At 53.7% G+C, this 27849-nt stretch overlaps 8 protein-coding genes across 8 annotated transcripts; 3 read left to right on the top strand and 5 right to left on the bottom strand.

Moving 5' to 3' along the window:
* Nucleotides 1-549: 549 nt before the first annotated feature.
* On the bottom strand, nt 550-2465 carry A1O3_05281 (uncharacterized protein; the record flags this gene model as incomplete). Its single annotated transcript, XM_007735406.1, has 4 exons — nt 550-978; nt 1049-1192; nt 2161-2190; nt 2250-2465. The coding sequence occupies 4 exons, from the start codon at nt 2463-2465 to the stop codon at nt 550-552; spliced, it is 819 nt and encodes a 272-aa protein (XP_007733596.1).
* Nucleotides 2466-3114: 649 nt separating this feature from the next.
* A1O3_05280 (uncharacterized protein) lies at nt 3115-3856 on the bottom strand (the record flags this gene model as incomplete). Its single annotated transcript, XM_007735405.1, has 2 exons — nt 3115-3747; nt 3809-3856. The coding sequence occupies 2 exons, from the start codon at nt 3854-3856 to the stop codon at nt 3115-3117; spliced, it is 681 nt and encodes a 226-aa protein (XP_007733595.1).
* A 774-nt stretch (nt 3857-4630) lies between these two features.
* Nucleotides 4631-5430, top strand: A1O3_05279 (uncharacterized protein; the record flags this gene model as incomplete). Its single annotated transcript, XM_007735404.1, has 3 exons — nt 4631-4655; nt 4764-5092; nt 5155-5430. The coding sequence occupies 3 exons, from the start codon at nt 4631-4633 to the stop codon at nt 5428-5430; spliced, it is 630 nt and encodes a 209-aa protein (XP_007733594.1).
* Nucleotides 5431-6438: 1008 nt separating this feature from the next.
* On the bottom strand, nt 6439-7890 carry A1O3_05278 (uncharacterized protein; the record flags this gene model as incomplete). The annotated part of the gene is made up of 1 exon (XM_007735403.1): nt 6439-7890. The coding sequence occupies one exon, from the start codon at nt 7888-7890 to the stop codon at nt 6439-6441; it is 1452 nt and encodes a 483-aa protein (XP_007733593.1).
* Nucleotides 7891-8396: 506 nt separating this feature from the next.
* On the top strand, nt 8397-9573 carry A1O3_05277 (uncharacterized protein; the record flags this gene model as incomplete). The annotated part of the gene is made up of 2 exons (XM_007735402.1): nt 8397-9019; nt 9072-9573. The coding sequence occupies 2 exons, from the start codon at nt 8397-8399 to the stop codon at nt 9571-9573; spliced, it is 1125 nt and encodes a 374-aa protein (XP_007733592.1).
* An 895-nt stretch (nt 9574-10468) lies between these two features.
* On the top strand, nt 10469-10784 carry A1O3_05276 (uncharacterized protein; the record flags this gene model as incomplete). The annotated part of the gene is made up of 2 exons (XM_007735401.1): nt 10469-10497; nt 10580-10784. Coding segments are annotated over 2 exons (234 nt in total), but the record flags the coding sequence as incomplete, so codon positions are not given.
* A 1542-nt stretch (nt 10785-12326) lies between these two features.
* Nucleotides 12327-17411, bottom strand: A1O3_05275 (uncharacterized protein; the record flags this gene model as incomplete). The annotated part of the gene is made up of 3 exons (XM_007735400.1): nt 12327-16788; nt 16835-16958; nt 17006-17411. 3 exons carry the CDS (start codon nt 17409-17411, stop codon nt 12327-12329), a joined length of 4992 nt encoding a protein of 1663 aa, XP_007733590.1.
* Nucleotides 17412-25949: 8538 nt separating this feature from the next.
* On the bottom strand, nt 25950-26600 carry A1O3_05274 (uncharacterized protein; the record flags this gene model as incomplete). The annotated part of the gene is made up of 1 exon (XM_007735399.1): nt 25950-26600. The coding sequence occupies one exon, from the start codon at nt 26598-26600 to the stop codon at nt 25950-25952; it is 651 nt and encodes a 216-aa protein (XP_007733589.1).
* Between the last annotated feature and the right edge of the window lie 1249 nt (nt 26601-27849).

Below are 27849 nucleotides of genomic sequence, written 5' to 3'. Positions count from 1 at the left end.
TGGTGATCATTTATGCGGACTTTGAATTGATGGATGACATGAAGATGGCCGTGGAAATCGTTTTTTAAGACATGCGAGAAACTGAGCGACTTGACCTAACGCAAGACGACTGGTTGTTCGTTGAAACTTAATTCACTTGAAGTATCTTTGTTGATCTGAGTTTCCTGCGTACATATCTCTGTTTGCTCAGCCGTGAATCTAATCCACCGCCAACCCACTAAGGTAAAAGGTACATGGTACATAGCCGACGTCACCTTTGCAAGGCATTGTTGTTTTGGCCCCCTTGACCCAGCCCTGCCCAAATTCCATGATTCGTCCGATCCCTTCTCCACGCAAACTAGGAACACAATCTGTATGAATGCAAACACGGGGGAAGATGCAAAACTGCCCTGTGGGGGGTATTCGGAGCCAATTGCTTGCCGAGAAGAGGACTACTGAAAACCCATCCTCTCAACTTGGTGAGTACTGGCAGCACCATCGAGGGCTCTCCATCCCGCCCCTGCCAGCGATCGCGGGTGCTCACTGATACGGGTGTCAGTCCGAACACGTTTAGCAGATAAATTCGACGTCGCTCACTGAAATCTCGTCCATTCCCATGTCATCACCAGTGTTGGCGGCCGGGGCGGCACCGTTGGTGGCGGGACCTTCAGTAGAAGCTCCAGCGGCAGACGGGTTGTTGCCGGCCCAGTAATCCGTCATCTCGGCGTCGAGTTCCTCGGCAGTCTTTTGCTTTGGTCGGGGGTTGCGACCACGCTTTGGCTTTCCAGCCTTGCCGGCAGGTCGTCCTTTGGCCCCATCCTTTCCAGTAACTTTCTTATCGGCGGTAGCGGATTTTGGTTGTGCTTTGGGATTTGCGCTGGTCTTCGTCAGTGGCTCCGACTTGGCCGAGCGTTTTGGATCTGCGTACGCAACACGATCCGCGAGCGACTTTGCTGCAATTGGCTCCGGCACCTTGCTGGCGTCCACCACCACTTCAATCTAGTCGAGGTCAGGTGAGGTTCGGGAACGGTGAGGAGGTCGTGCTTGCCTTCATCGGTCGCTTGTCAACCAGCATTCCATTGAGATCCTTGGCTGCTTTGGCCGCGGAGTCTGGCGCTGAGAAGAGGATGTCGGCAATGCCACGGCTCTGACCATTTTGGTTGTACTGCAAGGAGACTTTCTTGACTTTGCCTACAGATTTGGTGAAGTATTCCTATGGGTTCCCAGAGTGATCAGTAATTTGCTGAAATAAAAGCAACTGCAGTTCTTCCGCATCCTCGTCTCCGATGTAATAGATAAAAGATGTGTCCTCGGTAGAGTATGATCCAGGTACGTATCCTTAGAAGGAGCATCAGCGAGTGCACAGTACAAAGAGCAACAGCAGTCGGCGGTTGGAGTCCGCAGTGAATATGGAACGTCCGAGATTGCGAATCGAAGTATTTAGTGGCCATGGTGGCTGAATACGGTAAGGTTTGTGAGGTCTCGCTGGACGACAGTTGCGAATGGCCTTTGGATCGATCGTTACAGCAACTGCCGGAGCGGTGGAGAGAAGAGTATTGCCTGACTCTGCAGTTACTGATTGGTTGGTGTGGAAGGTCTTTCGCAGGGAAGTTCTTCAAGAGCATAGTCCAAGATAGGTACAGGTCGGATTTGGTGAGATATGGTGGCCATGATGGCGGTGTAGCTGAACTTTCCATGTCTAGCTGTAAAGGGTGGATGCGACTAATGCCGTGTTGCGGTTGTTCGGAAAGGCCACGCTGCTGTGCTTTTTGTAGACTGCAATGCAAACTCGCTGATGCTCCAAACGAAGAAGGGATAAGGACATCAATAGCGTCTCAGCATATTGAAGATCCGGTAGGCAGATCTGCTTCAGCACCCTACGCGGTGGCTAACCGGAGGGCCGAAATTTGCAAGACCAAAGGCCATCTGGCTCGGTGCAACGCGTCGCGAATGTGATTTGCGAGCGGAGCGTGGAGTTCAAGACGCCTGCCTCAAACAATGCCAGCCATTTTAGCGTGGCAGTAAGGTCCTCGGGTATGATCTCTCCAGTCTCGACATCTTCTTCATCTCTTCCTTTTAGACTTTCATCGTCTCGGAAGCGTCTCCATAGGAGTGAAAGAATAGCAGGTGATGACGAGTGGCGATGGAAATCCAAGGTCGAAAGCCTCTTTATCAACATACCTTGATCTGGGCTTCGTTCACGTCGTAGGGCTGTGAGAGCGCGTTAGTTGATATTGTAATGAGGGAGAGGTTATTGTTGTAAACCATACCAGTCCACTAACGACGATCTTGCTTGATCTTGCTTGCGCTAAGCTGCCGGCAGCAGGTTTGATGGCAGACTTGACTGGTCTGGTCGACTTCTTGACACCTCCAACGGGAGCGGTTGGGCCAGTTCCCTTTCCCACTTTGCGACGACGGACCTCACGCTTCGCCTTCTTCTGGCTATCGATAATGGAATCGAGAGATTGATCTAGCCGGCCAGACATCTTGAACTTGTGGGGAGAGATGAGTCAGAGATGAAAGCGTAACGTTGAAGGAGGGGTTTTGTGGAGGATGAGACTGATTGCTGTGAAACAAGTCGCGCGGGTCAGGTTCAAGTGAGAGAAGGTGTTAAGAGTGGCGGGAGTTGCAGTTGACACGTCAACTATCAAGGCTCGACGAGATGGAGAAGATTCCAAGAGGCAAAGTGGTGATGGATGCGAGCAGAAACGTGGTCGTTAGGAGATGATGAGATGGAATGAAGAATGCAGAAGTGCAGGCGGCTGGGCGAAGGAGCAAGGCAGACAAAGCAGCAGAGTCACGGAGGCGCAGGGGGCGAATTTGACACAGGAGGCAGCAGCCTTCACCAGCCACACCACTAGGCCGTTTTCGGACGGCACAACGCGGTCACGTGATACATCGCGTCTGGAATACACCAAATTTGTTCTGGAAGGCCAACGGAAACGCAGGCTATATGTTGTCCGCCCCGAAGACTGGTATATGGTTGTAGTTCATGCCAACAAGGTGGCCGACCTCCACCGGAAGCAAGAACCCCATCAAACGCCGCATGTCTCGTGGTTGCGGATTGGCAATGTTAACCCGCTCTCCAGGTGCTCAGCAGGTGGTCTGCTTCATCCCATCACTGGTGTACCTATCCTAACTCTTCAGTGCTTCTAACCTCCCTCGCATCTGCTCCAGCTCTGCCTCTCTGTCCTCGTTGTTTTCTTCCTCCTCTTCCTCCACAGGGAGTTGTGGTACCTGCTGTGTAGGAGTAGCCAGTTTCCCCTTGAGAACCTCTCCCAGCACTTTATCAACTTCTGTCTCTGCCTCCTCGTCTTCTGCCTCCAACAACTCGTCATTGGGCAGAACATCGTCGACCATCTCTTCGATGATCCCCGCCTTCATCAATTCTTGGCTAAGTTCTTGCATCGTGCCCGTCAACTCGGGCAACCGAACCAGGGTGTTGACATCCTTCATAATGCCCGTACTAGCCTTAAGACTGCCTTCGATCTTGCGCACAGAGAAAGCTTCATTGACCTGCATCTCCACACTCTGCAGCTGTGCTTTGCTTGTGTGTAATCTTGCCGCCTGTTTCCGGATCCTGATCAACTCGCGGGCAAATATTCGGGCTTCGGCTGCGCCCTGTTTGGCCTGCGACGGGTTCTTTTGTCCTCTTTTTGACGCATTTAGAATCAATGTCTTCGTCTTTTGCTCCGTCACTTTGAGATTGTTAATGTCACGGTCCAAGGCGCGAACATTTTTGCGGATAATGTTGCTGCACTTCCGCTTCTGCGATAGAGTCAGCCACACCGGTCTGTGTAAGGCGTAGGAACCAATAGCTGCACCTCACCTGCTCCTGGGGATCCGGCTTGAAAAACACCGCCTTGAATGATTGCATTATGATGATAGTAAAAATGAATTGTATGCGCGTCCGAATAGCATCTGTCTGTTCCTGGTGGCAGACTTCTAGGCACTATCATGCAAGACGGCTATCGACCCATGGTGGAAGTCAACTAAGGCTCGTACCACTCCGGCAAGGAGAGGCGGTGCTGTTGGATGGCGCGGTGGATGGTAGCTACCGTGAGGACGACTTGAGAACGCAGATGAACCGGTGATACCGGACCAAACTGGACGTTTGTAGGGCTGATGGGAGTACGGATACTGTAGATCGAGTGCCCCAACAGGCAAGATAAGGGCACTTAAAGGGCAGTCTGGAATAAAGCGTCCTTTAGTGCAAGTGGCCGGTCGTACTACTGTGTCACAGATAGTCGAAGGCGGGGGGAGAAGGTGCAGTGCCTGAGGCGCAGTGCCCGTCTACTACTACTAGGCTGCCTGGAAAAAAGGCGATGATGACAGACATCCGTGGGCTGCGGGACAACCAAGCTACTACTACGGAGTACTAGTAGCAGGCCACACCAGCTTGGTGGGTATTTTCGATGTCATTCGTCGCAATTCGAACAGCCTCGTCGTTACTCAAGTAATTGCCCACACAAACGGTGAACAACTTACCAGCCAAAGCCAAAGCCCTTTTGCTTCCTCTTCGCCGTCTTTCTATTTAGGTTCATCGCACCCTCCCGTTGAACAGCTTCCTCACTTCTGTCTACGGTATCGCACAACTCAACCTAAAGTACATACATACTCCCTCTCTCTCTCTGCCTGAAACATCTTGAAGATGTCGTCTCAGGTCACTCCAGAAGGTACGTCCTACAATTCCATGTCCCGCCCGTCGGGTCGAGACTAGCCTCGCAAGCCGTTATCACGAGCATCATGAACTCGGATGATTGACTGACGTTCGTTTCTTCTAGTCCTATGGGCTCAGCGCTCCTCGGCCGCGGAGCCTGAGAAGAACTACGTCTACCTGACAATCAACGTTCCCGATGTGCCTCCCAAGAATCTCAAGCTCGATCTCAAGCCCACGGGCCTTTCCTTCACAGGCACGTCAGATAGCAAGAAGACTACCTACCACCTCGAGTTGGAGTTCTACAGCGAGATTGACGTTGAGAATTCCAAGACGAACCACACTGGAGCCAACATCCAGATGGTTTTGAGAAAGAAGGAGCTCAAGGAGGAATACTGGCCACGGCTACTTAAGAATTCCGCTAAAGTCCACTGGTTGCGAACAGACTTCGACAAGGTATGTCAGAGTTGCCGTCTAACAATAATCTTGGTGGTCTATGTACTGATTCTCATTTTTAGTGGGTCGATGAAGACGAACAAAATGAAGCACCGGAGGACGACTACTTGAACCAGTTCGGAGGTGGCGGTCTCGGCGAAGATGGCGGCTTCGGGGGCATTGATTTCTCCAAGCTCGGAGGTGGCGGTGACGATGCAGGATTGGAAGGCCTTGGCGGAGTGGAAGGTGAAGGTGAAGGTGGTGACGAGGATGAGGATGAAATGCCCGACCTGGAAGAGGACAAAGATGATGGTGCAGAGGGGGCCAAAGGCAAGGGCAAGGATGCAGATGCCGCCTAAATTGCGAGTTCCAAATGGCAGCACAATCGATGCACCGTCCGGAGAGAAGCGTTGACCTTACGACTTCTCCAACCCTCAAAATGCTGCATCATTACGACTCTATCACCTCTTTTACCATCCTGACCGCCCCGAACTATGGACCTTACGAGCGCTTGTGTATCCTCGTTGCCTAGATCCACTACCGCGCGTGTCTTTCATTAACGAACTGTGGTCGGATCGAATGACAATCTCAACAAAAGCACGAGTATGGAATAACGGGGGGCTTGAAGCGGAATTACACCGATGAAAATCTTCCTGGACATGATATCGGATCACTTATGGCTGCTGAGACTCCCCATTCAAGTCTTGTTGGATGGTCACGGGCTCATGGTGTTGGGTATCAAGAGGAATCAACTCTACCGGGCCAGATAGTTGTCAACCAGTCATTCATCAGAAATGCTCCTTTCTCTTAACCTACGTAGGACCTTTATTTTAGAGGACGAGAAGACCGACTTTTGCTTGCTTGCTATGGATCATTGGATATAGTACAGTAAAGGGCACCTCGGGGAAAGTCATGCTGCCCACAACGAGGCGTCCTGCGCCGTGGACTCCAATAAGACCTTGAAGCATGACGCTTCTCCTCAGTGTGCGCGCTTAGATGTAGATTATAGATGTAGTGCGCAGTGTTTGATTGTGCTGTAGACTTCACGTGTCATGAAAAACAGCTACCATACACGTCGTATGTGATTCGATTTGGCTTGATTCGTCATACGTTTGCAGTATGGTCTTGAAGTCTATCGCATGACGGCCGGTGTACCTAGACAGTAGTGGTAGTGGTGCGCGCGATTGCGCCAACCCGTCGATATTTCGTAAGGTCGGTGGCCGCCCCTGCTGTGTGTCTAGGTACGTGGGCATGTTGGTGCTCAATGAGAAGAGGCAGGATGGCTCGGGTCAATCAGCGTCACACATTCTGTGAAAGACCAAAACAACAAGACATATAGGCCACCCTATTCTGTCCATGTAGGCCAATTACTGATTTCTTCTGCGGTCCCAGGCACTTGACCCTGAGCCTGATTCTGTGGCGTTGTCTTGACCGGATTCCACGGCGCGCATTCCTCTGCTGTATTCGTCGCTCCCGCTCAAGCGTCGCTCTCTTTCAAGCATCTCGTCAAATTCCTTTTGAGACAATTTCTCAGTCGTTTGCCCTGGTGATTGCTCCGGCGTTCCTCTGCTCCCCCACCATTCTTTTGAGCTTGATTCTTCTGTCGACTCCGACTGCAGCTCCGACTCGGATCCAGGTGGCCCTGATCGCTGCGTGTTGCTTGGCCTGTTGCCACTGCGAATACGGGCCCAGGCGCTGCGTGTTTGGGGGGTAGATGTCGCGGTGGGGGAAATAGAAGCCCAATTTCCAGCTTTAGGAGATGCATCGTCGTCGAAGAATGGGTCTGATCCAAAGGAGCGGTCCTGACGTTCAGGTTGAGTCTGCTGCGTTGGCGCCGAACGCTTGGTGTAGGACGAGTTACCAGATATGGCGGACTCTTGACTTCGCCAACTGGAATCACTCACCAACCCAGTGTCTGTCAAGCCTTCACCTTCACCCTCGTATTGATGAGTAGCAGAGTAATCATATGGTGCACCGGTCTCTCTGGTTTGGTAGTGATCTTGCTGTTCTGAGCCGCTGTATTGGCTTTCGCTCCGTGCCTGCCGCCTAGGCTGCCGCTGAATGATGCCTGCAGGTTGTGAGCCACCATCTGCCTTAGCTCGGTCGGAGGAATTTTTATCAGGACGAAACGTTTGTATAACGCGCTGAGTACGTTCGTCCAAGTAGATTCCGCTCCATGCTGCAAAGTTGCCCATGGATGAAAATATAGGCGTCAAACCCACGATAAACAAGCCAGCCCACATATTGGCCCGTGTAATATGCCACAGAATCTGTGCATATCTCCCTTGTACAAGGGGAAGGTGGCGGGTAGGAAAATTGTTATATCTTTCCAAGGGCTTCGGTGACATAAAAGGGAACTTCATTTTCTCTCGGTTTCTGTAGGCAATGAACCCACCCAAGGAGCACGCCACGAAGTCTCCCCTCAGCCTGTAGAGCGAGGCCTTTGCCATGTGATACGTTATCCCTTCAGCCTCTCTTTGCGTGACTGGTTCGTGGCTGACCTCTTCCACTTTACGGATCACGTCGAGCACTTGAGAACCCGTCGTCCTTGCCCTCTTTGGGCCGCCATACAGCAGCCATCTTGAGAAGCCCCTTAACGGCATAGACTCGAAGGGAAGCCGGTACATTAATGATGTACCGTTGAGCTCATAGCCCAGTTGAAGGACCTCCGATTCCACCGTAACACTATATTTTGACCTTATCTTCATAATCTGAGCCATAGCTGCCGGTCCACCAGCAGAGTCGCCACGTTGTACTGGTCGGGCACCTGGGCCCATTGAGGGCGGCACGTTGGACGGTGGAGGATCTTGAGATGCCATGATGCGAAGTCGCAGGAAGTCGACGGTGGTAGCCTAATGCAGAAGACTAGAGGTAGTTTATACTGCTGATACTTTCATTGTCATCCAAGAGGGGGCATGCGACAAAATGTAGCTCGTGGAATAAAGCAATGCCTTGATGAAGTTCCCGAGTGCCTTGGTGGTCTGGTGGTCTCATGCTCACTTCTGACGTCGGCCATTCACTTCCCCACAAGACCAGCAAGACGCACCCAAAACCCAACAGCCACCGGCAAAATAGTGCGCAGCCCACCACTGAACTCTTCTACGCCGTCGACAACCCCTTCATTCATTTCGGGCTGTATCAGCGAGACTGCCGCGACAATTGGCGTCGATAATCTTGTCTCAAATTTCAATTCATTCCCATTCTTTCCTGCCTCGGACTTGGCCAACAACCGCTGACGATAAAAAGCTTTGGCGCTGCCGTCTTCGACGATTTTGAACCCCTCCATAGCAGATATTTGGCGGACAGTGCATCCCAAATCATCAATATGGCTCCAAAAGCAAAGGGCGGCGATCAGCCCAAGAAAACGAAAGCCACAGTGGATGACAAGACCTTTGGCATGAAAAACAAAAAGGGTGGCAGTGCGAAAAAACAAATTGCACAGCTCCAAGCGCAGGCCAAATCAAATAAGACTCCTGAAGAGAAGAGGAAAGAAGCCTTGAAGGAGCAAAGAGAAAAAGAGAAAGCCGCCGCGGAGGCGGCGAAAGCAGAAGCTGCGGAACTGTTCAAGCCGCTTCAGATCCAGAAAGTGCCCTTTGGCGTCGATCCCAAGACTGTGCTGTGCCAATTTTTCAAACAAGGCCATTGTGAGAAGGGGAAGAAATGCAAATTCAGCCATGATCTCGACGTGGGCAAAAAGGTCTCGAAGAGGGATGTGTATCAAGACACTCGGGACCAAGAGTCAGAGGACAAGGAGAAGGACAAGATGGATGATTGGGACGAAGAGAAGCTACGCAAAGTTGTGCTCAGTAAACACGGCAACCCACGGACAACGACGGACAAGGTGTGCAAATATTTTATTCAAGCGGTCGAAGACGGTAAATATGGCTGGTTTTGGACATGCCCCAACGGAGGAGATAAATGCATGTACCGACACAGTCTGCCACCTGGGTATGAGGATATCTTTCTTCTGCTTTTCTGGGCTTTACTAACTTGCTTTCAGCTTTGTATTAAAGACTAAGGAACAGAGACGTGCTGAGAAGGCTCTGATGGACAAGTCGCCGATGAACACACTGACGTTGGAGGACTTCCTGGAGTCAGAACGTCACAAATTAAGCGGAACCCTAACTCCTGTGACGCCGGAAACATTCGCAAAATGGAAGAAAGAGCGTCTGGACAAGAAGGCTGCCGAAGATCAGGCTCGGCAGGCCAAGGAGGCCACCGGCAGAGCCATGTTTGAAAGCGGGAACTGGAAGGATTCGGAAGATGAGGACGACGAAGATGACGAGGACGATGAGGGGGGCGATCAGGACGCATGGGACCTTGAGAACATGCGCAAAGAAACAGAGAGGCTGCGGACGCAGCAGGAAGAAGACCGATTGGCGAAGGCAAACGGTGAACCGGTGCCGGATCGAAACATCGACACAAACAGCCACGCGGATGAAGGTGACGGCGATACTGGAGATGGCGATGGCAACGGAGAAAGCAGTGCTGGGCAGAGCTGAATCTGACACAAGATCCCTGGATCCCAGGGCGACGACCATCAATTCATTTCGCGTTTCTTAGCGACCAAGCTGCCGGATCTGGCAGAGTTGACGAAGGAGTTTCTGATTTGAGGGTCTACCACCACGGGTTTTCGAAACGTGCTGGAGGAACACTCGAGCAAAAGCCACGGTTGGTAACCGTTCAGCGTCGTTCGGACTAGATACGAGAGGACGATGAACGAATATGAATTTATATACGTACACCTCACCAAGGGAATACTATCACACGCCACCAAGAATTGCAGCTGAGTGACACTGCGCTACATCTCCCGACCTGTAAGCAGGCTGTAACTGCAGGCATATGTATATCTCAATACTCTACCTACCTTAGTAAGGGTGTATAGACAGATAGCAGTACCTTGGTACCTGACCTACACACTCCCAGCTCCATGCTGGTGCCGGCTGACTGACTTCGATTGTTCCCCGCAAAATGCTCCTCGGCTGTCGTACTCCATTTCAGCTTTTCCCCGATGCCTTGAACCTCGAACCTCGCATCATCCAACGCCTATCGCCCTGCCTGCGGCTGTACAGTACTCCTCCTGCTGGGTTCTCGCTTCAGAGTCGAACACAGGACCGGGACCTGCGAGATTCACCCCGCTTTACAAGAGCCGCTTCGAACCCATGTCTTGTCTCCGTGCTTCCTCCTCTTGAAGACAACCAGAACCAAAGGGCGTGACCGTGACCTGAGCTTGCGGCCGGTTTGTGAGGAATAATCCCCTTATCCTGCCCTAGTGCGTCCTCCTACCAGAGGTGCCTTCCAAGCTGGTTCGGAACACTCGACACACACGCGCATCACCTTGATACACCGCCAACAATGCCTCAACCGCACCCGCAACCGCAACCGCAAAGCTCAATACCAGGATACCGCCCTAGTCCATTTCTCTCGTTCGTTCGCCCCCCTCTGCCCTTTCCCCCACCTGTCCTGAAGTATAGCGGGCCACAGGAACTAACAATGTGTCTGCACTAGCCGGCCAAAGAAGTTCCTCCTAGCTTCCGTCTTCGTCGTCCCATTATGCAGCTACATATGGCTCCGGCGGCTCGAAGCCAACTCCAGAGAACAAACAAGGCTCCTTGAGGAAGAAGGACGCCGGAACTGGATCCAAGCCGAGCGAGACCGCTCTGGGCGCAGGGACTTGAGTGTCCCCGTGGGAAGAAGTGGCGGTGGCGTCTAGACAAACACCGCGCTCCTCGACCAAGCACTGAGGTTCCGTCTTGAGAGACCGATCAAAGCACACAAACACTCCAACAGCTCGACAATGGGCTCGAAAGAACAGACAAAAGAAGGCGACACGTCGCACCAACCAGCCAGTCGTCCCCCGCAACCTAAGACTTATGCCATTTCAAGACCTGTGCTACACCCTCTCAGCAAATGCTAACCCGGATGTTGCACGTATTATATTATGCCATTACCCAGAGCGGTCTCGAAGCCAGCCAACGACTGTAGTCTACTGCCGTCAACTCCTCTCTCCACAGTCTTCAGATACGAGACATCTCTCGGCCTACGACAGCTCGAGCTGCTAGCAATGCAACGATGAGCGGAATAAACACCGAATCAACCGATCAGATGGGAAATTCCCGACAAGATCTCAGTCGGGCACAATGGAATGGGGAATGGGTAGCCAGTCGGGCACAATGAATGGGTAATGCGCGCCTCAAGCACTGGTTCGTTTTATGTTGAGGTCTCGCCAGAATCTAACTGCCTCGTGTGCGTATGGTTGATGGCTGTCGTTGACTTCAGGCCAAACCGAAGTCTTCCGATGCATCAGGGTCGCCTGGGCTCCATCTCCCAAGCACATCCGCCGTTCCGCATCAGCTCGGTGGGCGAAAGATGCGACGTGTACAGAGCATAGGGCGGGTTTCAAGAAATCACGAACATAGGAATTCATATCGCAGTGGAGTGGGCGTCTTAGTCTTAAGAGGGACGGTGTCCTCAATCAGATGTCCCAAGCAATTTCCGACCATGCCTTGATCATTTAATCAATGACTTCAATCCTGGAGTAGGATGGCGAGGAGCGTCGCCCATTCAAGGCCTTAGGCTCCTCGATGTTGGTCTTCACCGAACCTCCACCGGTGCTCGTGTCTTCGGTGCACTGAAGGGTGCCTCTGATGGCGGTCTTTACATCCCTCCCTGGGAAGGGACGGTCAGGCTCCAACAGATATGTCATCATTCTTCACTGTCACAGCCGGAATGACCCATGACCCATGACTTCTCCTACACAGTTATCGCGTTGTTCACTTCGAGCCTAAGCCATTGATTCTCAGCTGCTTACCCCCCTTTCCACCTCATTGCCCTGCCATTTCCTTCTCTCCACCCCTGGACCTTAGGACGGAGCGGGAACTGCCACCTTTGTCACGTACTGGCCGCTGAGTGATCGAGAAATGAGACATACTCATGTTGAATTACTCCATTTCCCTTTCGACACTTACAAGACTCATACCCTAAAAACTCGGCGAAGGACCGTCAAGAATTGAATGACCGTGAGGTCCAGGCTCTCGCGAGCCGTCCATCAGCTTTCTTTGCGAGACTTTTTGTTTTTCACGCCACAGCAAAAAGAACCAGACTGGCCCGAACGCTCACACTCGGCCCCTTGTCACAACACCCCCTTTCACGAGTCAACTGCCCATCCATCCCCTTGTATCAACTTCACACAAGATTCTCAATTGCGACTTCCAATACGAAGCCTTCACTTGTAAAGCCCTTGCATATCCACTCTTCACGTCGTGCCAGACGGAATACTTTCGTATGGTGCAATGCGCTCAGTGTTGGACCTGGGACTCATTGCTTGATTGTCATCGCCTCTACGCCCTCTGGACGGGCTACGCACCCGGCCAGCGAAGTTTCTGATCTTGTCCAACAGTTGAGTGGAAGGACCACTAGTGGCTTCGTTGCCAGACCGTCCTCGTCGGTGGCCTGTAGACATCGAGATTGCAGAAAGCGAGAGTCCACTATTAAGCGCATCAGGGATGGCTTCAGGGCCCGCAGACATTGGAAGAGGAATGTCAACAGCACTACTATCGAACACACGCAGATTCGACAAGTTCAGACCCTCGAGAGGCCTGGCCACCTTGGGAGGAGGCGGAGGCGGAGGTGGAGCGGCCAAGTGCTGTAGTTCCGGTAGGATAGGCGGGTGCTGCTGCGGTGGTGAACCGGCGTAGAGTGCTCCTTCAGCAGGGCCCACTGACATAGGCGGTGCCTCTCGTGGTGAAATGCGTGTCCGGTCGCGGGAGGTTCCACGGCTTCGAGATGATCCTCGTCCATCAGCACCCTTGCTGCTTGACCTGCTGTTGCCTATACGGCTGTCGTAAGCAGGATGCTTAGGAATCTGAGACAAGAACTCCAACGACGCAGGAGCACGGGCAGAGCCGGGTCTGCTGGGCTCATCTCGCGTTGGTGGTCGATACACGTCGCTCGTCAGCAGCTCGGTCGTGCCAATTACGGCCGGTATCTCTCCGACGGGGATTGCATCTATCTTCTGCGTGCTTCTCGGCGTTCCTGACCGATTTTTTGCAGCAACCAATCCTAACATTTCGGCGCCGACCTGTGGCTCAAGAGCGGAGGATTTGATACTTGTTGCATCATCCGTGTAAGCTCTTGTAAGGGGTGGGACATCGCCCGTCGAAGCCGACTTGGTGTGCCCACTGAGCTGACTAGGAAGGAGAACAGTTGGTGCAGAGGGTCGACGGGCTAATGATTGTCGGCGGGCCTCTAGCTGTTCAGCTGCAGTCTCTCTCCGGCCCCGGTAAGTCGAGGATTGGGGCTGGCCACTAGACCCGACATCCTCTTGACTTGGTGTGTCGGCCAGCTGACCATCAATTCGGGTACTCCGCTCGTCTACCACGTCGCTCGGGCGACGACGGCGTCTCTTGCCTTCACTACGGCTTGTTCTTCTGTGAAGCGATGTCTCGTCTGCCTGTCGACTGCGCGACCGAGTCCCGCCCCTTCGGCGGTCGGGAGAGGGATCTCGTCTGGCACTCGTACCACGCTCAGGTTGTCGACTGGTACTTCGCTGCAATCGATGACGGTCCATAGAGACAAGCCTCATGGAAGAATCTTTGTCGAAACGGCTCCTTCGGTCTTCCTCAGAAGGGATCATTGGTCGTGGGGAGGATGGAGATCGATGCCCAGGATTGTCCCTACGAGAGGAACTTCGGCCTCTCGGTGAGATCACAGCAACATCTGGACTAGGCTGCCGGCTTGTCCCAAGGCTCCCTGTTTTGCCCCTGGTGCCAGTGTATCTTGAGTGGGATCTGTGACGATGCTTCGTGCCCTTAGCTGTGGATTGAGAGCCACGCCGGCTCAGCTTAGAGAGGCTGACAGGTGTTGAGCTTGGATCTATGCTCGACATGTTGGAGCTATACATCGACTCGAAGCTTTCCACGCTGGTACTGTACATTCGGACATCTTCAGGCGACATCGGGATGGGTGAAGAAGGAGAACGCTTGGCTGGCGGAATAATACGTCGAGTATCCCTTCCCCTACCGTCGTCCGCATTGGTCGCCCCGCTGCTCTTTTTCCTCTCTGAGTGTTCGTCTCTTGAATTCTTGCTGGTACTGCTGTATCCACGGGCACGAGAATGTTTTCCAAAATATTGAGCCTGTTCAAGGCTGCTGATGAACGGATCCGTGCTTCGAGCTGTGACCATGGGACTCTTCATGATACGCTGGCTCTGACCCGTAGTTGGTGCACTTGTCGTATCGATTGAGGTATCGAGCTGGGTATTAGAATAAGAACCGGTTGTCGTTGGTCTGCCTATTGACTCGGCGAAGCTGGTAGCAGGGAGATATTCCTGCCCAGGCTTGGCTTCGTGTACTGAGGTCTGGATTGAAAGCCCGTCAGGTTTACGATTCTTTGATCCCGTCCTCCCGCGCGAGACGTCCATCTCACCCGCATCGTGAACTGTCACATGTGAGCTGGATTCAGGGAATCTGACTGCCGTCTGTGGTCCGAGGGCCGTCTGAGGCGTCTCTCTTATTGGAGTAGTAAGCGGTTCGTAGCGCGCGGAGGTGAGCAACATCGGCGCCTGCTTTCCCGTCTGGCTGGGGTGGTTGCCGGAAGCTACCAGCCCCTCCTTGTCGTTCGTTTTGCCTGCTGTCAACTCCGCAGGCACGGAGACAGACCGTGGAGGAACTGAATTGGGAAATTGGGGAGCTTCAACATCAATCGGGGTCTCACCAATAGATGGCAGCCTGCTTGGTTGAAAGCCACCTGGGGTTGCCGTCTTGCCTGAAAGAGCGCTGTTGATGCTCCGAATATTGTTCAGACGATACGAGCCGAGGCCTCCCGGCGACAAGGCGGATCGATCAATAGCGGACTCTGCAATAGGGGTGACTGCTACACCAACGGTAGGGGTGCGGTCATCAGGTTTCAGCCCCGGGAATTTGAATGTATTGTTGGCTTGGGATCCAAAGGAAGTGATGAGTTTGAGAGCTGACGTCTGGGGAGTGATGCGAGTCCCCTGAGTAGCAGCAGTTCTATATGGTGTCGGCGGTGTCGGCGCTGTTGGCAACAAAGGCGGAGGCGGCATAGCCACTGGGGTCGGGGCATCCAGCGTTCGTCGTCTTTCCAGTGTTTTATGGTAGATGGCTGGGTACTGCATGTGCTCCAGAGATTCCACTTGAGGCATTGTAGGACTCGTGACTGGTTGCAGCGGGGATGCCCAGGGATCAGACAGCTCGGCTCCTGTACATGAGAAGCACCGTATAGCAAGCGACTGTTGCGAATTCTCGACCACATGTTCACCCCATCGCCGCACCAAGTACGACTGACGCTGCCAGTCATCCGGGGTAACCAGACAGGTCAGCAGCACCGCTTCCATATATTGATTCCTCGTGACATATACTTCAATGGCATCACTCCGATCGCCAAGGGCAAGCAGTAGGGTAGCTGCGGCGTGAATGTCGCCCTTACTCAGCAACTTCTCAATGAAAACCTGAGTGAATTTCTTCGCCTCCACCTGGTTGCTGATGGTGCCTAATGAAAACAACATCCAGTCAAGGTTTGATGTCAGACCCGTTGAGCCCAAGATCTCTGCGAGGTAGTCTGGGTCTTCATCAAGCCACTTGGCCAAAAAGATGGCGTTCTGGCTCTCGTTCGGGTGGCGACTCAACTCGTCTCGCACGAGGTCCTGGATATCCTCCTCCCAACCAAAGACGACCTTGAGCATCTGCATTCGTAGATCCCGCGGTGTTAGGAGAGATTCGTCCATTAACCTCGGCTGTCGGTATGGGACATCGTGTAAGCGAGCCCTGGTGAAAGGGAAGAGGTCCTCGACCGGTTGATCTTCTGGGCTCATGACAACCTCTTGTCGGAGACGAGAGCCCTTTCTGGTAGACTTGGCGGTGATCGGGGATTGCTGCCAATAAGCTTTGTTGGAAAGTTGTCCAGGTTGATTCGGGGCCAGCTGAGATTGTATTCCAGTGTCGATGCTTGTTGTCGTGTATTCAGTTCTCCCAGCTGGTGAGATCATATCGCTGCCTTCGTGCTTGAAGCCTGCATTTTGGGATCCCGCGGTCGATTGAGGGCTTGGAACGCGGACGTTATTCCGATCGTACTTGCCAACTTCGTTAGCACGAAGGTCTCGACGGGCGCGCGCAGGAGGAGATGCCAACTCCTCTTCGCTCTCAGAGGTAGCCCACATTGGGCCTCTGCCATCTTCCGGCGGGGTGGGAGGAATGGTAATTGGCATGAGGCGAACGTTTGCCACCATCAAAGCTCTTTCCACATCGTACTGCTGCACAGTATAGTCGGGCCCCAGGGTGAACAGTTTGCCGGTCGGACCGTGAGCAGCAACGGCTCTCACTCCATCAACCGTGGGGATGGGGTCGGCAGTAACATGCTTTGTTCGGACATCGTAAGAGAAAGTCTTCCCATCGGAAAACTGCACGATACGCCCATTCTTGGACCATGATATCCAGTTTCGGCCCGGCACATAGCCATCAGAACCTTTCATGGCGCGAATCACTCGTGGGGCTTCAGCGGTTGGGGGTTTGGAGACACTCCAGACCCTTAGGTCTCCATCCGCGGTTTGCGTCGCAAGCATGTCTGATCTCTGCTTCGAGGACGAGGCGTGCCATGTCAAGGAGGCAATTGGGGACGGAGCACGAGAGGTAGTCAATGTGTGTAAGATGGTAAAGGAGGGCTGTAAGGCTGCGAGTAAAATGGAGCCGTTGTTGTACCTAAATGGTATCAATTTAAAGCCAAAACAACACCAAAGGAACATACCCGATGGCATAAGTTTTACAATCCGATGAAGGGGCTATCGCCGTAATAGGGTCGAAGATGGTTCGCGCCGAAATGTGATCACTCGTTGCCGGCTCGAACAGGATGACCTCTCCCTTTGCATTGCCTTGCAAGCGTGAGAAGAGATGGGATTGCATGGACACGGGAACTTACCAAAGGCGACGTTTCCATTTCTCATCCAATGGGCCACTCTCAGAGACTCGTATGACACAAACCGTGACAATTGCTCGCCACTGGACAGGTCCCAGACTATGGCGGTTTGTCCTACGTCGTAGCTAACGACTAGCTTTCCAGCACCGGTCTCGCTGACGCTATCGGCCGCTATCAACTCGATGTCCTTGGAATGTTTCTCGAACCGTCTCTCGACCGTTAAGGTGTCATGGTGGAGACATACAACGGTTGAGCCTTGGGCGAAGAGGAGGAGAGAAGCCGTCGAAGCACAAGGTTCGAATGGCATGTTTTCGGCGCGCGACTTCGCTTTGGAGCCCGACGGGGCCATCGCTCCTCTCAATTTGTTCGAGACGGACCGTTGCCGCGAAACGCCAGCGCTCCCAGACATTCTCCCTCAGGTCGATCGGATGTGCGACTGCTCGGGCGTCAGCGGTGTATATGAGGGAACCCGGAAAGACATCTGCGCGTGTACCTCTCTTTCCCTATGCACCGACAGAGTATGACATGATTCCGACCGAGTAAAGCCAATATATCCAGAGCGTCGGTTATTGGGATCTCGACTGGTTCTTCGGCCGTGCAACAACGAGGCGGGTAGGGGCAGGATATGTTCTCTTTGGCCCCGGGTGACCTGGACTCGGGAGGGCGCCAAAGTAGCCGCGCAGAGGTTGTTCCTGCAGAAAATATCTCAAGAGGCACGACACAGGTTGGGACTTGTCTTGGTAAGGTGGTCAGGAGAAAGGTCTGGTATTGCGCAGTTCGCCATGTACCGATCACCTGGCATTGATCATGAGAGCGATCTCCACGAACGAAATGAAACAGTGAAACAAGATCTCTTCCGGCCACAAGACTATACAATCGAGGGAGTATCCAATCCACTCACTCCCTTCAGAAACGAGGCGCAGCAGAAGACGACTGCGCGGTCAGGTCCTGGCTGTACGGATATTGCGAGAAGAAGGCGGCCCTCTCTGTCGAGACTCGAAGTACCAACGACATGACGGAAACGTCGCTCTGAAGCTCGACTGGGCCCCGGGCGCTTGATTGCGGCCCCGCACTGCAAAGCAGTGAGAGAGGACGAATTTGCCCTGTGAGGTCGAACCATGGCGGTGGCCGGTTAGCTCCCATGCAGGCTTGATCTGAAGAGAGAATGGTCGATGGGTATGGAGGTGGGAGACAAGGTGTAGTTGGTTGTAGAGGCACAGGGACGATGCTCAAGCAGGGATTCGGGCGGGCGCTTACACCGACTCCATTGGCTGCGACCTGGCCGTTGTCACACAGGCTACTCGACCTCTGCTCGCCAATCATGCCCTCCAGCACACTCAAGCACCACGAGCTGCTTTCCCTGTCCAACTTCCCCATCACCTGTGAAGCCCGCTGCTAACCTAACTAATTAGTGAAGACGAGCCTTCTGGCCCATCAGCCTGCTGCCTCGATGCCAGACCCTGACCTCTACCTCCGACCTGCTACCTCGGCGGTTATACAAATGAGTATATTGGAAGAGAGTATAAATCGCCACGCCGGCCATCTTTTCTCGACTGGACAGATCTACTGACCAGCTGAAGAGCGTGGAATGTTATGCCACATCTGCTCGACCTGAAGCGCTGGCCGATTCGACAGTGTCTACGCCGTACGGATACACCGTACGAGTCCTCGCTCTCTGTACGCCATCGGTGGAGTGCTTGTGGATCGTCCTAAGGTCCCTGTACTAATACTGCTGCCGACTTATGCCTGGGCTTAGGAGGCTACTAGGAGTGACTAGCATCTCCGCGTTGTGCATGCTGAGTACTCCGAACTCCGAACGGTACTTAAGACAGGACCTGCTCATTCACGAATCCCCAGCGTACCCTCAACTCAAGACCCGGTCGATGCCTACAACGGCGAGTAACAACTGGAGCAGACATTGGATCCATAGGTACAGAAGACCATGCCAAAACACGCTGTGTTCTACAGCGCAAAGTGCAACAATATGACGGGCCTTCGAGGACTGACAGTATGACCTGCATTGGTGCCCGAGGCTCCCCGCGACAAGCGATGCAGCGCAGCCGGACCTGAAGATAAGCCATGTCGAAGCTAAGCGACAGGTTTTGCTATCCATATAGTGGCTTGGTGATTCTTCAGAAGGCGACAGCTTTGGTATCGACGTCGATCAATGACGGGGTTGGAACGCTGGAGCTCGCCTTGGGCCACGGGGCGAGCCTCCTAAGCCTGCACAAGTATACCCATCACCCGCATCTGTGGAGAAACGGTAGTAGCCCGAGAGGTGTCCTAGTTGTTACGATTCACAATCACATTGTCCAAGGTGTTGATGATAAAAAGGGCTGCCATCGCCACCCAGCCTCGAGCATTTCTGATCTCCATCATCACGCCTCAATCCTCCCTAGTTTGCGAAGGCTAAGGCTACTTACTGCTAAACGAAAGCCAGGGCGACAAGTGTCTAAACAGCGTTAGGGATGCTCGGAAGGTGATCCTGGTTTCCAAGGCCGCTTGTGCACCTACGCGCCCACGCTAGAGCAGTTCTCCCAGCTTTCCCCTCCAAGCCACTGGCCAGCCTATATTTGGTTGGCTGCATTGAAAATCAACGACACCAAAAGTCGAAAATCTCCGCTCCGCATCGCATCTTATCACCTGGCCTGGCCTGGCCGTCGAGCTTGTAATTGTGTGCACGGTTGGGTGAAGATCATCCTGTACGGAGGACGGAGTAGATGTGCTGTGCTGTGCTGTGCTTCGCTGTGCGGACTACTTGGAAACATCCCGGCATAGTACGAGCATCAAGCTCCCCGTCGGTCCTGCCACCACTGCCATCAGTTGTGTTGCGCGATAGGCTGCGGTGGTTCGAGAAGAGCTTTGGAATATGCGGCCGGAGTACGGAGTACGGAGTATGTACTTGTATGCGAGCCTACAACATGTTGTCACAGCGGGGACAGGAAGTTATATACCTACCTATAGTACCTTAGATATGCCACTCGCCAGGAGATGTGATGCCACAGCATGCTTCACGCTTCACCGCATCGCGGGGAAGTCACAGTCGATGTCTTCGCCGCTCGTACTGGCCGAGGCCTCACCCCGCCGTCTGCCGTGTTTCTACAAGTCTGCACCAGATGAGATGCAAGGGCAGGTTTAGTGTTTGGTGTTTAGTGTTTGGTGTTTGGTGTTCAGTAAAGTATGATTCATCTCAGTTCGAGATGAGATGGCCGTGGCATCAAGAGACAAACTCTGTCTTACTACGGAGAACATATATTCAAATTGCCAGCAGAGCGAAAGTTCCCTTCCCCTGTTCTCGTCAGTTCGGTCGTGGTGAAGCTGAGCGAAAATTCCCTTCCCCTGTTCTCGTCGGTCGTGGTGAAGCAGACCATCGACGAGCCAGGGTGATGCCATCCTACTAGTATCTATCGGATAGCATGACTTTGGACTTTGGTGTAGTAAGTACCTAGTCTGGACGGACTCTGCCATACATACGGAGTACAGTATTCGTGCATCTGCATTTACGAAGCCTCCCCGAAGCGCCCCCCCCCTGAGCCTCCCTCTCCCCCTCCCCCTGCAGACCTTGCTTATTTGAGCAAATTGACTGGGGTTGGTGCTTGTCCTTGAGCTTGTCCTTGAGCTTGTCCTTGAGCTTGTCCTTGAGCTTATGCTTGGCCTTGTGCTTGAGCTTGTGCTTGTGCTTGTCTTGTCCTTTCCTCGGAATCCGGCAAATCGTGAACTGGACGGAATTTATCCTGCAAACCGTGAATTGGAGGAATCTATCTATCTTGCAACCAACTGACTGTCCCTTCGTACACGGCAGTCCGCATCTTAAGCCTGTCTTGTCCCACCGGGAGAGAGGGCCGGCAGTTCCTGTCACTCATACTCACACTCACACTCATACTCACACGCACACGCACACGCACACGCACACGCACACGCACACGCACACGCACACGTACACTCACACTCACGAAATGTCCGACTCGGAGCGGAACAAGAACCGAAACAGAAACAGAAACACGGCCAAGGAGCGGTGAAGTTGTGACCGTGACAGTGTCAGTGTGCCCTTGCAGGAAGCCTAGGCCTCGGACGGCTCGTCGGACCACACAGATCCGGCTGATTGTTTCATTCGAGGTTCATCAAGATAAACATGACCTTATGACCTACCTACCCGATCAGGGTCACGACCATTCTGTATTCCAGTAGTGTTGTATGCCAACCCTAGCAGCCTGGCTGGAGACACGGCAGTAATGTCCCATCTCTTTGTACCGACCGACCGCCTTTTCATCCAGGTCGAGAGCGAATAATCAATCAGTCGACATGAGAGTTGCCCATCTCTGCCCCGAGATGCCTATTCAGGCGATTGGGATGGGATCGCCTCGTCTCCTGTCTCTGGGTCTTCTCTTGTTCTTCTCTGCAGGCACCGTTCATGGAGGGAAAGGGAACGGAGGGAGAAAGCCTGATCTTGGCAGGATCTGACACAATGCAGTGCCGTGCCATCCAGTTTTCCCCTCCAGATCCCTCCACACCGCACCGTATATGGGTAGAGGCGACGATTCTGCTCCATCATCTCAATGATTGTCCCTCATCTCGTTCTCCTCTCGCCTCGCCTTGTTGACAGCTGGACTGGCGATTTCGCCATGTGGGAGGCCAGAGGGAGCCGAGACCGAGACCGCGGTGGGATTGGGTGCGCGAGTAGAGGTAGAGGTAGAGGTAGAGCCCGGAGCCAGGGCCAGATCCATATCACTACTCCGAGCCTAGCCGCTTGATGTAGGCAGAGATGGCTCCAAGCTGTCGTCGGTTTCCCTGTTCAGCCGACTCCCAGTCTCCTGAGCAGTGTTTCCCACGCCAACGACGACTACCACCACCATCATCACCGCATCGAGTAACTTAATTATCGTTCCCTTTCCCCATCTCACTATCTTCCTGACCTTCCTGGTGATGAAAAGGGAGAAGGACAGATCAGGCTGGTGGCATTGATTTTCCAAAACACACACGCAGAAGCCCACTTAACTTATCGATTGGCCCTTGTTCGTCTGCGAGGGGGAGCAACACCAGAGCCAGAGACGAACCAAACACTGAGGCTGCTCCACGAAGAAAAGCATTCGGGGCGAGAAACATTCATAGATAGGTAGGAATTGTGGACAGTAAGTAATACTGCCGCTTGTCGTCTGGGGAATAGCATCACAGCCACGCCAACATAAATTCACTACTGGCAGTGTGTGTCAGCAGAGATCAAGGGGATTCCTGGAAAATGAGCCAGAGAGGCAAGGAACGGAGTGAGTCGAAACAACATCATCATCATGATGTGTCCTGCTCAACGATGAGATGCTGCGAGACTGAACAGATCTCAAGGAAGCTGAACGTCTGGCCATCGTTCAAGGGAGCAAGAACGGTGTGAGTGTGTGTGTGTACACAAAACGGAGCCAGCTTCACAATGCACAGGATGCGAAGTGTAACAACAAAGCGACTAGAGAGACCTGCACGCCTTCACAGAACTTTGTGTGAACTGTTCAAGTACAAAAAGTGAAAGTGAGTTGAGTTGAAGCGGCAGACACCTTCGCAGAACATTGAAACCGCCGACTGATTCAGCTTCGCAGAATTTATGATTTGTCGAAGTGTAGGAGGAAAAGTGAGTTGAGTTGAGACAAATATCTTTGCAGATATTTGAAACCGTCGACTGATTCGGCTTCGCAGACTTTAGAAACTGTCAAAGTGGAAGAGGAAAAGTGAAGTGAGGTGAGGCAAATACTTTCGCAGACTTTTAAACCCGTCGACTGATATACCTTTGCAGATTTCCTCAGCTGTCGATGTCGTTGTGAAAATGAGGTAAGTCGAGATACCTTGAACCTTCACAGGTTCCCCAGACAACAAGGTAGACACCAGCTGGCTAGAGGCAGGGTAAACAGTTCCTCCTATGACACTCACCAGTGTCCATAGTAATCATTCCAAATACCATGGAATGGGCCCGATCGGTCATCACGCACGATCCCTTGCCCGCGCGTCGAGGCTTTCGACCAGTGAGGCCCGAGAGGAGAGGTGCGAATCGAGACAAGCCATGGTCCCGTGGAGGTTGGTTCTCTTGTCCAGCCCAGCCCTGTACTTGCCAATATTGACTTGACTCTTTTGGCTGCAGGGCAGTGCCGAATGTCAAACGCCAGCTCTGCCAGACGCAGTGTCAGAGCTGATTGTCTTAAATTGTCTTGGGCCACTCCTTATCCCCCGCAGCGCCGGTGCCTTGTCAGTGTCCAAGTACGTACCAGTGCTAAATGTCAGCCCAGGGGGCAGCCAGCTACACATACTGTCATACACGTCAAATCAAGCCTCAGAGATCTGGTTAGTGTATTCTGAATGCATGCACCTATGTCATCCGAGCTTCCGCATCCGTAGTTGCATCGTGCCCGCGCATCCGCTTCCGTACCGCAGCATCCTGTCCCTGCCAAGGGCAACAAGCCACTGCGATAGGATGTCTTCTTTTCTTGTCTTCTTATTTTCACGCTTGACGATGACAGCCGTCACGGTCATCAGCGGCAGCAAGCCAACGCCAACGCCAACGCCACCGCGATCGAACATCGTCCGCTTACTGTGACGTGGGGGCCCTGCATCCGCCACAGTCATCAGTGGCGGCAAGCATGGCCAAAAGTCAACGTTCGTGAAGGCTGGTAGGTAGCTCGGAGGGAGATTGGAACACAGGCCCCAGAGAACTTTATCGAGGATGGCCATTGCTGAGCCGAATCCGAGGACACACTGTCGTTACTCGGCACGGGGATCACGACAAGGTCGTCTCAGTAGTAGTGACGAAAGAGACAGCAGAGAAAGAGGTCGGGCAATGCCGAACTGATACAGTTCCAGTTCACATTCAGGTTCAGGTCGGAGGTAACCAACCAAGCAACCATGTGAAGGTGGCGGTGGCGGTGTACGGTGCGGCATGCTGACAGCACCAGCACTGACTCGAGCACACAAGGGCAAGGACCCTTGATCACGTGCACTGGCCGGGACGTCTTGCTCGGTATTCTGGCGGACCGAGATGCAGACAGCAGACACGCACATGTACTCCGTACTAGTACTATACTCCGTACATGTACTCCGTAGTAGTAGTCAGCACCCGCGACGCGATGCCTGATACAGCCTTGGGCCGATATCGATATCCACGCACAACGGCACGACCACGGCAAATTCCAGGCCAACTTGACCCCGTGGTTGTGGTTGCATTACCCACAGGCCATGTGGCCGAATTTGAATTTGCCTCCTCCCCCAAAAAGGCATCCGAGGGTGTCTGTCGCCTTCCAAGAGGCCAGAGGCCAGAGGCAGCCCGGCGATGCTGAACACCAAACCAACCCAGACCGTGCCCACAAGCATATTCGGAATTCTGGACAGCATGCAACACGGACCCCGTCCAAGTTGCAGCGTCAGAGACACGAATACCACCGTAGCAAGACCGAGGGTTCACCGCCTTGAGCGAGATTTTCCGCCCCCAGGCCGACCATGACTGCAAGACAACGACGTTGGCACATGCCATCGCTAACCGCAGCCGTTGCCGCAGCCGCCGCCGCGGCTTCAGAAGTTTTGCTCAATAAAGGTAATTAAGGGTAATCATGAGGAATTAGCCGACGTTGTCGCTGCTCCGTAGTCGCGACTTGGCACCGACTTCAATGGGCCTATCACGACGCCGAGGACGGACGGACCCCGTTTCCGACTTTTCGGACAGAGCAAAGAGCAATGGACAATTCCGCAGCGGTGATTGGCTCGGTGCAACTGGTGTCAACTTCTGTCGTCGGGAAGCCAAATCAGGACTACCTTTGACTACCTTTGGCCCATTATTGCCTATTATGTGCCTATAGGTCATGTCGGCCCCCATTCTCCCGGCCCTTTACCGTGACCTGTGAACTGTGAAGCCCGCCGCCCCGAGGCGAGTCTGCTGGAATGGAATCGACTCGAACATGGTGCCATCATCATCATCATACACTGTCACTGGGATGTGTACTCCGACACAAAGTGTAAGTCGGTGGTCCACGACAAACAGGGTTTTGTGCGCTCCGGATGTCCGAGCAGGGCCAGGCAAGCTCACCTCAGCTACTAGAGGTACCATGTACGTCGAAATTGGTGACGGTCGGAAAGCAGCGCATATCGGTCGGAAAAGAGTCCGTCCGGCTGAATGAGGGCTGAGTGCGGAGAACGGCTCCAGTCCCAGCCCATGGAGGAAGTTTCAATTCCTACCTGTTTCCTAGTGCCTCACTAGCTAGCCCTGGCGAAAACTGCGACTTGGGACGAGCTGGATGCGGACTCCGAGAGAGCGCGCTGGAATTGAGACTGAGACAGATTATTCAGTTTGCCTGTGGCGACGGCCCAAATAATCAAGTTTTCGCCCAGCTTGTACGGATATGTGTATGACGATGACGAGGCCGACGAGCCGGGAGTCGGTAGCCGTGGCCGGAGTTGCCCCCGAACGCGCTGTGCAGCGTTGCGATTGGATGCAAACCAGGTCTGGCAACCAACCCATCGACAATCCGAAGGTGAACGTTAGACAACAGCCAGCAAAGGCTTTAACCAGGCAAAACAGTAATCACGGCCTCGAGGCACCACCAGTCAAAAGGCAATTGAAGCAAGGGCTTAGTGTCAATCATGGCATATTGAGATAATTAGACTAATAACACAATGCTCGGGGACCAAAGCCCTCGGTCCCCTCCTGAGCAAAGTGGCGGGAGTCAGAACGACTCGACCGTTCGCTGGGTCTGGGTATGCAATCCATCATCCCAAAAGTAACAAAAACATAATGGCCATATAGGCAGGGTATCGTAGACCGCGTTGTTTTCATGCCCCCCGTATACATGCACATGGTCGCTGTAAATACAGTGAGACCTGAATCGCTGGGTGCAAATCGCTCAAATAGACATACACAAATGGACAGACATCAAGTCGTGCCCGCCGCATCCGGGGGCCAGCCCCGAACCATAACCCTTGGGCCTCATTGGGGTCCATTCAGGCGTCGAAGGCCGGACTGGCGCCGTTTGAGGGAGCTCGGCCTCCGGGACTTGCCACTGCTGGCGACATCATGGTGACCGGCAAAGCGGACAACCTTGCGTCGAGCATCAGCGTCGCGTGCTTGCTGCCCGTGGCCTGCTGCCCGTCGGAGCGCGTCTTCGCGCTCTTGAAGCTCTCGCAAGAAGGCGATTTGCTCCTCGGTGGTGAGCTCCTTTTTCGGAGCAAGCGCGGGGATGGTTTCTACCGGCAAGCTCAGGTCCTCAGGCAGACAGAGAAGGTCGTCATCCGAGAGGTATGAGTTGGGTTCGGAGCCAAAGGACGACATGCACGACCGATAGGGGCTGGGAAGCCAAGTCGAGGTGCTGCTGTCGCGACGCATGGCGAGCGACGATGCCTGGGAGTGAGAGGTGGTGCTGGAGGCGTTGCTTTCTGAGCGAGTGAGAGCGTGAGAAGTCGGCCAGGAGGACGAGGACGTGGGCGACGCGCCCATGAGGGCGGCGTACGCGATGGAAGGGGCGCAGGACGTGTATCGGTAAGACGTGGAGGAAGCGGTTGAGTCGCGAGAGTCTGAACGCGACATGGCCACCGACGTCAGGGCTGGCGTGATGTTGGAAGCGGGTGAAGTAAAGAACATGTTGTCTGTGTTCGAATGGGTTCGGAGAGCGCGACAGAGTGTAGAACTCGGAACTGGTGCACTCGGAGGGGTGGTGGTATTGTTATTATATCGATGGTTTGTGTTTGCAGCCAGGGACTCCGGGACTTTTGTCCTGGCGGTGTGTTGTGGCAAGGCCGTAGTTGCGGGTGGTGATGCAATAGGGCAATATGTAGAGTTCGTGGGCGACCAGGAAATACGCGGGTCGGTCTGGGGTGAAGGCCAGGGGGGAGGCGCGCGCTGACTCGGAGTGTGATATGGGATGTGATCGGCCAACTTGACTTTGCCGCGCGTTGATCCGTCGGCGCGTTCACACTTCTACACAAATATCGATGGTCGAGAGGTGGGAAGAGAGGAAGAGTATGGGTCTGGCTCTGAATATGTATGTCCGACCAGACGGGGGGTGGGTAGAAGCAATTATACTGGAAGTAGTGGATGGGGGCCCCTTCCCCGTGCTTTTTTCTTTTGGATTTGGATCTGTGAACTCGAGCCGGGAATGGCGAGAGGGAAAACCCGGTGTGTCGGATGCGATGCGACCTCGGTCGGTCCAGAGGTTGGCTTTGGCCCTTGGATCGGGGCACAGACGGGGCTCGGTGGATTTGACAAAGTGGACCAGGCTGCCCGGCGTTCGTATTTCTGTCTGTGCGCCGGGTTGTGGGGAGGATGGCAGAAAAGGGCTTAGGAGGCCTGGCCTGTCGCTGTCTGGCACCGTGCCCGTGGTTCCGCGAGCAACTACGGAGGAGAGCCGTGAGGAGCCTAAGAGGCTGGTATGCCACACTGAGATCGCTGGTTTCAGACGAGGGGGACGAACGCAGGGGGGACAGTAGTCGTAGTCGTCCTCGGTCCTGTGTAGGATATGGTGCGCCGCTGCGGATGTGGCACAAGTGACCACTTCTTGTCGTTCTTGTAGTACGTACTTGATGGCGTGTTGGAAGGAGATCAGAAGTGCGAGAAGTTCAGCAGGTTTCCAAGCTGGAAGGGCAGGCAGACAGGATTATGTGTTGCTGAAAAGCCTGACCGCAGGGCGCATGCCAGCCGGCCAGCCAGCCAGTGCAACCACTGGTTTTGTGTGATTTCCACCGGGTGATAGTAATGGTTGATTCTGTTTGTTTGCTGCGTTCCGCCCGGCTGACTGGCAAAACGGGGATTGCAAGGCCTGACTCGTTTCGTGTCGGTCTACTGACCGCCGGGAGGGGGGGCGAACTTGGAGGACGTATGATTCTCTGGGTGA

Source organism: Capronia epimyces (assembly GCF_000585565.1).
Source record: "Capronia epimyces CBS 606.96 chromosome Unknown aczIQ-supercont1.4, whole genome shotgun sequence".
Taxonomy (NCBI): Eukaryota; Fungi; Ascomycota; class Eurotiomycetes; order Chaetothyriales; family Herpotrichiellaceae; genus Capronia; species Capronia epimyces.
The sequence above is the reverse complement of the archived record's forward strand: the minus strand, read 5'-3'. Positions and strand labels throughout refer to the sequence as shown.